A 13,767-nucleotide genomic window follows, 5' to 3' on the forward strand; every position below is an offset into this window, starting at 1 on the left:
CTTTACTCCTGTCTGCTTCAAGTTACGGTAGATATTTTTACTTACATTGTATCAACTTCATTAATTCTGATTTTCATTGTATCAATCTATATATTTTTTTTACCTTTGTCTGCTTAAAATTACTATAAATCTTTTCCCTTGCGTTATTCAAAAGAAAAAAAACTAAACTAATATGATTTATCTCCAATATTCTCCTTTTTCATCCTATTTACATTATATCAACTTCATTATTCTTATTTTTACTGTAACGATCAATCTATATATTTTTTCTTTACTTCTGTCTGCTTAAAATTACTATAAATCTTTTCCTATGCGTTGTTCAAAAGTAAAAAACAAAACTAATATGATTTATCTCCAATATTCTCCTTTTTCATCCTGTTTATATTTTCTCTTTCCTTATCTTCAGTATAAAAAAATAATTCCTTATATTTTTTTCCCTTTTTTTTCAAGTTTTATTAGTTGCTGTATACATTTTGAGTTAAGTTGAGTCTATAAGTTGATTATGATTTTATTGTTGGCTTGTATATATGCACACACACACACACACACACACACACACACACACATAACATCTGTGCTAATTAACAAGTATAACAACAGGCACATTACCAGAGAAAGTGTAAAGAGTAACTAATCCACACACACACACACACACACACACACACACACACACACACACACACACACACACACACAGTAAATATGACCAAACTAACACATCAACACACTCTTCACTTGACCAACATTAAATTCAACACACCAGGTCACGGGTAGAACAACAACTGTGACCTCCCCAACCTAGGCTGACCTTCTGACCTCCCATGACCTCACAGTGCATGACGCCAATGCCCGTTCATGGTCGTTTTATCAATGTGAGTTTAAAAAGTTGATGATGCGTACAGATTTATATTAATATTGTGTGTAACTTTTTGATGGGTTTTCTGGTGTTTGCGGGGAACTGGCATCTCAGTGGATCTTTTTCTTTTTTTTTCTTACTTTTCAATTTTTTTTTTTCTATACCAAAGCATGAAATTTCAGTCTATTCATGTGAGTTTATAGAACAATGCCACACTGTGCTGCTTCATTTGCTTAAGTTGAAACTTGCTCCATTTCCTACCCTATACATCAAAACATACTTCATTTCTTACTCTCTCCATCAAAACACGTGTCATTTCTTACTCTCTTCATCAAAACATACTTAATTTCCTACTCTCTCCATCAAACAAACTTCATCTCATATGTTTTCCATCAAAACATTTAATATCTTACTCTTTCCATCAAAACACTTAATTTCCTACTCTTTCCATAAAACACACTTAATTTCCTACTCTTTCCATCAAAACACACTCCACTCTCTTATCCTTTCTATCAAACTATACTCCACTTTCACGCCCTCTCCATCAAAACACACTCTACTTTTCTACTCTTTCCACCAGACAAGCACCTTCCTCTCCCTTCTCTCTTCCTTCCCTTCACTCCTTTCCCTTGCTCTTCTCTCTTACATCTCACATGTACCTCTTTCTCCACCTCCATCTCCTCCTTCTCCTCCTAATCTCAACCATCCTTCATTTCTCCCACCACAGAAAGGCCAGCCTGAGATTGTGAAGATGACAGACACCACACCACATCACCTAATCAATGCCACCCAAATGCCAACCATGTCGCCTTAACCATAGGGAGCAAATCTCTATCCATACTGCCTCACTGGGGGAAGAAAATGCCATGCCGTCACTCAATGCTACGGTGAACTAAATTAAATGTTTTGAAATGATACGGACAAATGGTAAACAGAAAATAGTGTTACCTGTTATCAAGAGCATGTGTTTGTCTCTATGGAAATGTTCTCTAATGTTCAGAGTACTAAGCATTTTGAAACACTTGATAAAATATAGAAATGCAGGTTAATTCTATGGGGGTGAATGATGTTAACTGCATTTTCTAAGTATCGATGTGTGTTTGTCTCTTAATGTTCTCTAATGTTCAATGTACTAAGCATTTTGAAACACTCGATCAAATAGAGAAACACAAGTTAATTCTATGGGGTGAATGATGTTAACTGCATTTTCTAAGTATCGATGTGTGTTTCTCTCTGTGGAAATGCTCTATGTTGAATGTACTAAGCATTTTGAGACTGTCGTACTTAAATTTCAAAGCTTCACCAATTAGAAAAGAATATAGATGATAATTTGTGCTTTCTCTCTCTCTCTCTCTCTCTCTCTCTCTCTCTCTCTCTCTCTCTCTGGCATCATCCCCTGACAGCAAAACAGATCAGCAGTAGTAATAATAATAATAATAATAATAATAATAATAATAATAATAGTAACTCACTGAATCATTACCAATCAACAGAGGCCTACAAAAATTATTACATAGGTCTATTAATGTAAAATGCCAATTAATAATCTTAAAGAACAAAATGCACACACGCACACACAAACGCACACATGTACACAGCATAACAGTAGGAACATGTACGTACACACACACACACACACACACACACACACACACATAGATACATACATACATACATACATACAAATATGCCAATCGTGTTAAACAAATACATGCAAAGATGACACTTGTGAATATGAGAGAGAGAAAAACGTTACAAAAATGTATAAAACGAACGACGGAAACGGCAAAATGAAGCCAAACAAAGAAGCGGTCAAGCGAACAAACGAACGGACGAACAAACGAACAAAAGCACCCAGACTGCAAACAAATAAGATAAAATAAAGAAAGAGGATAATAATAATAATAATAATAATAATAATAATAATAATAATAATAATGGTGATAATAATGATGGTAATAATAATAATGGTGGTGATATTAATAGTAGTTCTCCAGTTTTCCCCTTCATAGAGATAATTAGAAGGTGAAAGGAATGCAAAGTAAATGAATATATGCTAAATCGACCTTCCGGACACAAAATATAAAAGTAAAAAAATAAATAAATAAACAAGTAAAATAAAACAAAATAAATCAAAACTTATCAAAATTTACACAAAAAAAAATATAAACCAACAAAAAAAGGAAAAAAACTTTGCACAAATAATAGAAAAAATTGAAAAAAAGAAATAAAAACCAAAAAGATAATAAATAAATAAATAACAAGAGTAAAAATAGAGTAATAACTTAAACCCAACCGTACCAGCAGTGTGTGGGGAAGGAGACACACACACACACACACACACACACACACACACACACACACACACACACACACACACAGACTGGATTTACCCACGTTAGAAGGAAGAAGAGAGAAGGGAGATATGATAATGTATAAAACAGCAAATTAAATGGATATCCTAGACAGAAGACTTGATAAGGATGTCCCAAGAACCAACTGAGAGGACACCCACACCAGATACAAAAGGACAGATGTGTGGGAGATTGTATGGGAGATGTCAAGATGTATAGGTCCCCATATTGTGGCACTGACAAATGGAGCAAATTGAGTAGAGGTGGTGAACAAATTGAGTAGAGAGGTGGTGTGTGCAGTGAGTGTGGTGTGTGCCAGTTAGATGACAAATGGAGCAAATTGAGTAGAGGTGGTGTGTGCGGTGTGTGGTGTGTGCCAGTTAGATGACAAATGGAGCAAATTAAGTTAGATGACAAATGGAGCAAATTAAGAAGGGAGGTGGTGTGTGCGGTGAGTGGTGTGTGTCAGTTAGATGACAAATGGAGCAAATTGAGTAGAGGTGGTGTGTGCAGTGTGTGGTGTGTGCCAGTTAGATGACAAATGGAGCAAATTAAGAAGGGAGGTGGTGTGTGCAGTGTGTGGTGTGTGCCAGTTAGATGAAGGACAAACTTGATAAATGTAGACAGAGAGACACAGGACATAAAGAGCCAAGCATGTGTCCTTTAAATCACAAATAGGTAAATACACACACACACATACATACATACATACATACATACATACACACACACATGTACGCACTGACCTCCCCAGCCGGAATCTCGCAGACACGTACATAGGATTAGTTAAATGCAATAATGAGCAATGCAAGCCTTCCCCCCTAAGCCCCAAGTCACTCTTAAGGGTGAAAATTGTGTGTTAAGTCTCTACAATATTAGCACATACTGACTAAACTTATAAAAAAAATTGGAAAAAGGGTATAAATTTGTCGGAGAAATAAATAAATGTGTGAATTCATTGGAGAAATAAAAAATATATGTGAATTCATTGGAGAAATAAAAAAGTGTGAATTAATTAGAGAAATAAATAAGAAAGTTTGAATTCATTAGGGAAATAAAAAAAATATATATGAATTCACGGAAATAAATAAAAAGTTTAAATTCATTAGAGAAATTTAAAAAGTGTGAATTAATTAGAGAAATAAAAAAAATATAAATTCCTAAGAAAAAGAAAAGTATAAATATAAGTAAGAAAATAATAATAAATAAAAAAAAAAAATGATCAGTGAACATTATTATAAACAAGAAAATAAACAAGTAAAAATAAATAATAAAAAAAATAAAAATAAAACAAAATTATACAAAAATTTACAAAAAAAAATTAATATGTGTACATTAACATTATTATTATTATTATTATTATTATTATTATTATTATTTGTTATGAGTAAGGTAAGGTTAGTAAAGGTCAGCCTCACACCTGTCCACTACCCCTGTACACCTGAGCACTCGTTAATGGCCACCAAAGAGTAATGGGTTCGTGACGAGATGAATTTACTGCCACTTTTAGACAACTTCAAGAAAAAAAGAGGAAAATAGAAAGAAAAAGAGAAGAGAAAAAATAAAAGGAAGAAAAGAAAAAGAAAAATAAAGGAAAAGGAGAAAAAAAAGGCAAAAAAGAAAAAAGAAAAAGGGAATGAAAGAAAAGAAAAAGAGGAAAAAGTAAAAGAAGAAAAAGATAAAAGAAAAAAGGAGAAAGAAAAGAAAAGAAAATATTAAAGAAAAAAGAAAAAAACAAAAAGAAAAACAAGAAAAAAAGGAAAAAAGGAAAAAGATAAAGTTTAGGGTAAGTAAAATATCTCGGCTACTAAATTTCCATAAGAAAAAATAAAATTAAATTAATTGTATGGAAAATATTTCACCTGTGTGTGTGTGTGTGTGTGTGTGTGTGTGTGTGTGTGTGGGAAACTTTGCATTATCTGTTCTCTCTCTAATAATAATAATAATAATAATAATAATAATAATAATAATAATAATAATAATAATAATAATAACAGTGCAATAAACTGGGCAGTGGAAGCAATACAAATCCAAGGAAAGATAAGTAATATAAAAAAAATCACAAATTAACCACAAAAAACATCAAATAACTTCACAAATAATGAATGCGTTGTCATAATAATAATAGTAATAATAGTTAGTAGTAGTAATAATAATAATCACTAATCCATTTTACTCATTACCCAAAAATCATAACAAAAAGAAAGAAAATAATAAAAAGTCTCTCTCTCTCTCTCTCTCTAAACACACGCACACGTTTTCCACCTCCACCTCTACCTTCACCAATTTCACACACACACACACCTCACTAAACCACTCCTTCCCTCACACACCACCTCCTCCTCCTCCTCCTCCTCCTCCTCTCCCCTCGTTGATGAGCTCCACATAGTTGGCGGGGAAGAGGCCATACATGCCGTCAGGACCCACCCCTTGCCACCATCCCTCGTCAATCCGGTCAATATTGGTGATGATTTCTGAAGGGTCAAAGGTGATCTCCGTGTCGTCGGCTGAGGGAGACAGGGTGGTGCATAAGAGAGAGGAAAATGGTATTGTTTATTTTGGTGAGGGAAAAGTTGTAGGGTAAAAATGAAGTGCTTGTTTGGAGAGAGATAAAGTTGAAGTGCTGGTTTGGTGAGGGAAAGTTTGAAGGAAAGACTAGAAATTGTGTTTCTTGGAGGGAAGTTGGAGAGACTACAAAAAATGGCTACAAGAATGGTTCCAGAATTTGAAGGGATGACATATGAGGAGAGACTAAAAGCTATGGATCTACCAACCCTGGAACAAAGAAGGGAGAGAGGAGATCTGATACAAGTTTATAAATTGATCAACAGAATGGACCAAGTGGATAATGAGAAACTGATCCTGAGAGAAGAACATGACATTCGAAGCACAAGATCGCATAGTAAAAAGCTGAGAAAAGGAAGATGTCTGATAGATGTTAAAAAACAGTTTCCTGCAAAGATGTATTGAGACGTTGAACAGTTTAAATGAAGTAGTGTCTGCAACGAGTGTGCATATTTTTAAAGTAAGATTGGATAAGTGTAGATATGGAGACGGGGCCACACCAGCATAAAGCCCAGGCCCTGGAAAACTACAACTAGGTAAATACACATAGACGTGCACATACCTGCTTGGTAGTCATACAGGGCACGCGCACACAGCCCATGTTCCGGAAGAATCTGGTACTCCACCCCCTGTGAGAGAGAGAGAGAGAGAGAGAGAGAGAGAGAGAGAGAGAGAGAGAGAGAGAGAGAGAGAGAGAGAGAGAGAGAGAGAGAGAGAGTAAACATTATATCATTTGACAAGACAAAAAAAATTAAAAGCAAACACACACACACACAGCAATACACACAAATAAGAAAATAAATCAAAGACAAAGAAATAAAGAACAGGAGTAAAAAAAATATATAAGGAAATTTCACTCACAAAATAAGTAAATAAATACATAAATAAATAAATAAATAAATAAATAATAGTAAAACACACTTCTAAACCAACCACAAAATAAACATAAACATCAAATTAGCCAATCAACAGGTCACATCAATTCAAACTAATCAACTCATATCAACTTTACAACAGGCAGGCAGTTTTATTAGACAGGGTGGAATCAAAAGCTTTTCATCTCGTCAACTCCCCTCCTCTGACTGACTGTCTTCATTTTACACCACCGGAATGTTGAATCTCTTGCTGTCTTTTATTGATATTTTCATGCTAACTGCTCCTCTCGTCTTGTTAAATGCATGTCTCTCTTCCTCCCTCCTCCCCCACCCTCATTGTACAAGGCTTTCTTCTTTCTCTCACCCCTATTCTGTCCAACCTCCCTAATGCAAGTGTTAACCAGTACTCTCAATTATTCACCACTATTCTGTCCACCTTCCTCATGCAAGAGTTAACAAAAGTACTCTCAATCATTCACCATTATTCTGTCCAACTCCCTCATGCAAGAGTTAACCAGTACTCTCAATCATTCACCATTATTCTGTCCACCTTCCTCATGCAAGAGTTAACCAGTACTCTCAATCATTCACCACTATTCTGTCCACCTTCCCCATGCAAGAGTTAACCAGAACTCTCAATCATTCACCACTATTTTGTCCACCTTCCCCATGCAAGAGTTAACCAGTACTCTCAATCATTCACCCCTATTCTGTCCACCTCTCCCATGCAAGAGTTAACCAGTACTCTCAATCATTCACCCCTTTCTCTGGCACACTCTGGAACTCCCTGCCTGCTTCTGTATTTCCATTTTTTACTTCATCTAAGAGGGAGATTTCAAGACAATTATCCCTTTCTTCTGGCTAAATCTCTTGGACCTGCACGGAAACTGGGAACTAAGTGGGGCCTTTAAATTTCCCTTAAATATTGCCTTTGGTATGTTTTTCCCTCTTAAATAAATAAATAAATAAATAAATAAACTCACATCAACCTCATACACCATTCCAGCGCTCTCATCAATGACAGACACAGCCTCCCCCATGGCGGCGGTGGTGGCGGTGGTGGTGGTGGTGGTGGTGGTCTGGTGGTGATGGTGGTGGTAGGTGGACCCATTCTGCCTGGTAGGGGACGCCATGCCATTTCTCAGCTCGGACTGGTGGAGGCCATTCTGTGGGGGTGGTTCTCTAGGTTAGGATGGGGTAGTGATGGTGGTGGTGGTGGTGGTGGTGGTTGAATAATAAAGAATGAGTTAATAAATAGATAAGTAAATAAATAGATAAAATAAACAGAAATTTTAATAACACAAGAAATTAATTTAAATAACTTAGAAAATTAATGATAGATCAAAATAAATAATAAAATAAATGAGTTGATAAATAGATAAATAAATAAAGAGACAAAATGAAATGAAATAATAATAACAATAATAATAATAATAAGTTAAATTAATGATAACTGATATTAACTAAAAAAATGAAAAAATATGAAACAAATGCATAATAAATAAATAAATAAATAAATAATAATAATAATAATAATAATAATAATAATAATAATAATAATAAGAAGAAGAAGAAGAAGAAGAAGAAGAAATGCAGATTATGATAACTTAAAGAAATAAATGATAAGTTATTTAAATGAGAAAAAATATAAAAAAATAATAAAAAAACAACTATAGAGAAATATAAAGAAAAGTTCAAAAAATATATGAAGGTAACAAATAAAGAAAAAATGACAAAAAAAAAAAAAAAAAAAAAAAACAATAAAAAAAAAAATAAAAAATTGACAGAAATTAAAAAAGTAAAACAAAATACATGAAATAAATAAATAAAATAAATAAATAAAACAACTAAAATAGAAACAAAAGAAAAGAAAAAAAAAAAAAAATAAAAAAAAAAAAAAAAAAAAAAAAAAAAATTTAAATAAATAGAAAAAATAAATAGACAAAAAAAATAAAAATAAGAAAATAAAAAATGGACAAAATCAAAAAAACAAATAATAAAAAAACAAATAAAAATAAAACAAAAACAAAAACAAAGACAAAAAAGACAAAAAAACAAATAATAACTAACAAAAACAATAAAAAGACAAAAATCAAATAAAAACAAATAAAAACTTAACCCAAAACAACAAAAACAAACAAAAACATACTGCAAAACCTCCACCTCCGTTTTCTCCACCGAAATTTGAGTGGCTGGGCGGAAGGTAGCGTTTCTCCTCCACCTGGTCACGTGGAGGAGGGATGGAGTAGGTGGAGGAGGTGGAGGAGAGAGGGGCGTGGGGATCTCATAGCTTCCACTTTCTTCCACCTTCATAGCGAGATTTTTATTATTTTGAAATTGTGTGTAAGAGGAGTGGGGGGTGTGGGTGGATGGAGGGGCAATGTGGGTGGTTGTGGAGTGGCCATGAGTGGGTGGAGTGTAAGGCTGAGCGGAGAGAAGCTGGGTGGAGGAGGGAGGGATGGTAGAGAGAGTTGGAGTAGTGGTGGTGGTTGTGGTGGTGGTGGTCTCATCATCTCCCCACTGGTCTTCCTCTTCCTTCTCCTCCTCCTCTTCCTTAGGTCGTTGTGGAAGACCCTCCTTCATCAGGTTCCTCACATATCCTCCTCCTCCTCCTCCACTTCCTCCTCCTTCTCCTCCTCCTCCTCCTGCTGCTGGTGCTTCCTGTTTTTTGAGGGAATTTGCAGGATGGAGTGAAAGGGATGTGGTAATGGTTAGTCTCTCTCTCTCTCTCTCTCTCTCTCTCTCTCTCTCTCTGGTAAAATCAAGTTAAATTATTACAAAACAGGAACTCAAAACTGCAAATCAAGCTGTTTCAATCACTAACAATAAATGAATCTAAATATTAAATAAACTTTTAATACACTACAAACTGAAAAATGATAAATTAATGCTCTACCGAACACACACACACACACAGTAGTAGTAGTAGTAGTAGTAGTAGTAGTAGTAGTAGCAGTAATTTCTAATTCAATTTCACCATAAAATCAAACACAAAACTGAAAAATTCACAACACACACACACACACACACACACACAGGCATTACCGGATGTGCTGTTTGGGGTGACTCAGTGGGCGGCTGCTTGGAGGGGGGGCCGGGGGGTGAGGACTGCGGCGGAATCATGTCCTGTACCGGGGTGTGGTGGGCGGTGGCGGCAGCAGTAGCTAAATAGAAAACGGGAAGGTGCGTTAAGAGAGAACTGTGGGTAGAAAGTGTTGTGAATGGAATAAAATGGTGGTGAAAATTGTATGGAAGGAAAAATAGATGAAAAAATAAAGGTTGTGAATCTTAAATGGTGTTAAATTAAAGACGAAAATAATGTAAAGCAAAAATACATAAAATAAATGTTAAAATTGCAATAAAAAGTTAAAGAAATAAAATAAAAAATAATATAAAGAAAAATATACAAAAAAAGATTGGAATTATAATAGTGTAAGAAAAAAATAAATAAAATATAAATATAAAGCTAAAAAACACACAAAAATAAAGATTAGAATTCTAATAAGTAGAAAATAGAGAAAAAAAAACAAAAGGAATCATTAATACACACACACACACACACACGCGCGCGCGCACGCGTGCACGCCCGGTAGCTCAGTGGTTAGAGCGCTGACTTCATAAGCCAGAGGACCGGGGTTCGATTCCCCGGCTGGGTGGAGATATTTGGGTGTGTCTCCTTTGACGTGTAGCCCTGTTCACTGTTCAGTGTTCACCTAGCAGTGAGTAGGTACGGGATGTAAATCAAGGAGTTGTGACCTTGTTGTCCCAGTGTGTGGTGTGCGCCTGGTCTCAGGCCTATCCCCAGATCGGAAATAATGAGCTCTGAGCTCGTTCCGTAGGGTAACGTCTGGCTGTCTCGTCAGAAACTGCAGCAGATCAAACAGTGAAACACACACACCAAGACAGACAGACAAAAAGACACACACACACACACACACACACACACACACACACACACACACACACACCGCGTAGTGTAGTGGTTAGCACGCTCGACTCACAATCAAGAGGGCTGGGTTCGAGTCCCGGCGGCAAGGCAAATGGGCAGGCCTTTTAATGTGGAGCCACACGAGCACAAAGCCCAGGCCCTGTAAAACTACAACTAGGTAAATACAACTAGGTAAATACACACACACACACACACACACACACACACACACACACACAGACAGACAGACAAAACACACACACACACACACACACACAGATAGATAGACAGACAGACCAACAGACAGACAGACACATGTACTAACTGGTCCTCCTCTGTGCTGGGGAAGGGGTGGACATCTGCTGCGTGGGGGAGGGGGAGGCACCAGCAGGGGGCCACCGTGCTGTGACGCCTCTGCTGGGGCCGCTGTGCTGCTGCTGCTGTTGCTGTTGCTGTGGTGTGTCTTGGAGGTCCTCTCTGTTTTGGAGGGAGGGAGGGAAGGAGGAAGGAAAGAAAGAAAGAAAGAAAGAAAGAAAGAAAGGAAGGAATGGAGGGATGGAGAAAGGATGGAGGGATGGAGAAAAGGAAGGTGAGAGGGAAAGAAAGAAAGGAAGGAAGGAAAAAGATAAAAGGAAAGGAAGGAAGGAAAGAAAGAAAGAAAGAAAGAAAGAAAGAAAGAAAGAAAGAAAGAAAGAAAGAAAGAAAGAAAGAAAGAAAGAAAGAAAGAAAGGAAGGAAGGAAGGAAGGGATGGAGTGAGATGGTTCAAGAGTTAATAAAGAAAATTGAATAATAATAATAATAATAATAATAATAATAATAATAATAATAATAATAATAATAATAACAACAACAATAATAATAATAATAATAACCCAATTAAAGCAGACATAAGCAAATTAAAGCAAATCTAAGTTAACCCAACCCAACCTAACCTAACCTAACCTAACCCAACCTAAACCAACCCAACCAAACTTAACCTAACAAAAAATAATAATAATAAAATAAAATAAATAAACAAAAATAAGATAATAAAAATGAGTAACAAAAAAAAATAATAATAATAATCACAAAATATACCAACAGCAAAAATAAAAATAAAAGATAAATAAATAAATAAATAAATACTAATAAAAATGAATAAAAAAATAATAATAATAAAAAAAAAAAAAAAAAAAAAAAAAAATACTAATAATTATAAAAATGAATAACAACAACAGCAAATAAAATAAAGAATAAATAAATAAACAAATAAATAAATACTAATAATAATAAAAATTAATAACAACAACAAAAAGTACCAACAAAAAAATAAATTAAATAAAAATTAATAACAACAACAACAACAACAACAACAACAACAGTGCTCACCTCACATTATTAACAGGGTTGAATTCCTTTAGCCTCCGTGGTGGTGGGCGGTTGGTGGCGGCGGCGGCGGTGGTGGCGGTGGTCTGCTGCTCAAACAAGTCCCGGGCGGCGTGTGTGCGTCCACCAATCAGAGCCTCCGCCTCCTGTGTGTGTGTGTGTGTGTGTGTGTGTGTGTGTGTGTAGTGTCATGATAATAATAATAATAATGATAATGATGATAATAATAATGATAATAAATGTTAATCTCTCTCTCTCTCTCTCTCTCTCTCTCTCTCTCTCTCTCTCTCTCTCTCTCTCTCTCTCTCTACATCTCTCTCTCTCTCTCTACATCTCTCTCTCCCTTCCTCCATCTCTCTATATAAATCTCTCTTTCACACACTCTTGCTAACTTTTCTCCCCCCTCTCTCCCTCTCTTTCTCCTTCTCCTTCTCTCCCTCTCTCCCTCACCTTCTTCCTCTGCTGCCTCATCACCTCAGCCCTCCTGCTCCTCTCATCCTCTTCTGCCTGCTGTTCACTTGCCGACTGTTCCTGCCACTGCTGCTGATTGGCCGACACATGCCTGTCAGCCTCCTCCTCCGCCCGCCGCCCAGCAAGGATTCGACTGTTTCTCTCCTTGGTCAGCTGTTCCCTGTGCTGTGCCTCCAGGATCTACAAGAGGGTGTTGGTTAGGTCAGGTTAGGTTGGGTTGGGTTAGGTTAGGTTAGGTTAGGTTGAAAGCTAAATTGATGGGTAAAATGTTGGTGAAGTGAGAATTATGTGGAAAAATAAGTAAAAAGGTTTAGTTCATTTTAGGTTAGGTAAGGTAAGGTTAGGGTAATACTGAAGGAAAAGGGCATTAAAGGTATTAAAAGCTGGATTGATGGATTAAAAGTTCATGAAGTGAAAATAAGATGGAGAACTAAGTATGTAACAAGATGAAGAAGGAAGAAGTGAGGAAAGGAAGGGAAGATGAGTAAATAGGGAAAATAAATAAAAAAAAAGGAAAAAAGAAGAGAGGAGGGGGAATACAAAAAGTGATAAATGAGAGAGAGAGAGAGAGAGAGAGAGAGAGAGAGAGAGAGAGAGAGAGAGAGAGAGAGAGAGAGAGAGAGAGAGAGAGAGAGAGAGAGAGAGAGAAAACAATTAGATACAATTAAAATCTCTCTCTCTCTCTCTCATATGTCTATCTATATCTTATCATACTTATTCACATTTCTTCTCCTCTTCCTCTAAATTCTGTCATCCTTATCAATTAAATATATCTCCTCCTCCTCCTCCTCCTCCTTATCTTCTTATCTCCTCTTTCTCCTCCTCCTCCTTAACTTTTTCTGCTTCCTCTCCTCCTCTCCTTCCTTATCTCTTTCTGCTTCCTCTCCTCCTCCTCTTCTTTCTTTCTTTCTTTCTTTCTTTCTTTCTCTCTCTCTCTCTCTCTCTCTCTCTCTCTCTCTCTCTCTCTCTCTCTCTCTCTCTCTCCTCCACCTCCTCCTCATTTCCCTACCTCCCTCTTTCCTTCCTCCTCCTCCTCATCTCTTTTCCTTCCTTCCTTCCCTCCCTCCTCCTCATCCTCCTCAAATCTCTCCTTCCTTCCTTCCTCCTCCTCCTCTTCCTTACCTCTCGTTGCTTCCTCTCCTTCTCCAGTATCCTCAGCTCCTCCTTCCTTGCGCTGTTGTTCCTCTTGTTTCCTCCTCTTCTCCTCCTCCTCCTGCTGCTCCCAAAACTTGTTCCTGGAGCGGGAATCGATCTCAGCAAGTGGATTGGTGCGGCGATAGTTGGTCCCCTGGTGGAGGGCGGAGGAGTTAGGGACAAGTGGAGGCAGGGGAGTGTGGGTAAGAGGGGTTTGG

The 13,767-nt window shown here is 36.6% G+C and overlaps 1 protein-coding gene and 1 non-coding gene across 2 annotated transcripts in view; one reads left to right on the top strand and one right to left on the bottom strand.

Moving 5' to 3' along the window:
* Positions 1 to 4,869: 4,869 nt before the first annotated feature.
* Positions 4,870 to 13,767, bottom strand: part of LOC123520335 (drebrin-like protein B) — a 17,700-nt gene continuing 8,802 nt past the window's right edge. Inside the window, 9 exon segments of the mRNA XM_045282549.1 lie at positions 4,870 to 5,717; positions 6,338 to 6,404; positions 7,634 to 7,816; positions 9,696 to 9,814; positions 10,904 to 11,055; positions 11,948 to 12,090; positions 12,395 to 12,595; positions 13,538 to 13,579; positions 13,581 to 13,703. Of these exon segments, the coding sequence (XP_045138484.1) occupies positions 5,536 to 5,717; positions 6,338 to 6,404; positions 7,634 to 7,816; positions 9,696 to 9,814; positions 10,904 to 11,055; positions 11,948 to 12,090; positions 12,395 to 12,595; positions 13,538 to 13,579; positions 13,581 to 13,703 (1,212 nt within the window). The 3' untranslated portion in view covers positions 4,870 to 5,535.
* On the top strand, positions 10,234 to 10,307 carry Trnam-cau. The gene has a single exon. It is a non-coding gene; the product is annotated as a tRNA-Met (tRNA).

This window comes from Portunus trituberculatus, chromosome 7 (assembly GCF_017591435.1).
Source record: "Portunus trituberculatus isolate SZX2019 chromosome 7, ASM1759143v1, whole genome shotgun sequence".
In the NCBI taxonomy this organism is placed as follows: domain Eukaryota; kingdom Metazoa; phylum Arthropoda; class Malacostraca; order Decapoda; family Portunidae; genus Portunus; species Portunus trituberculatus.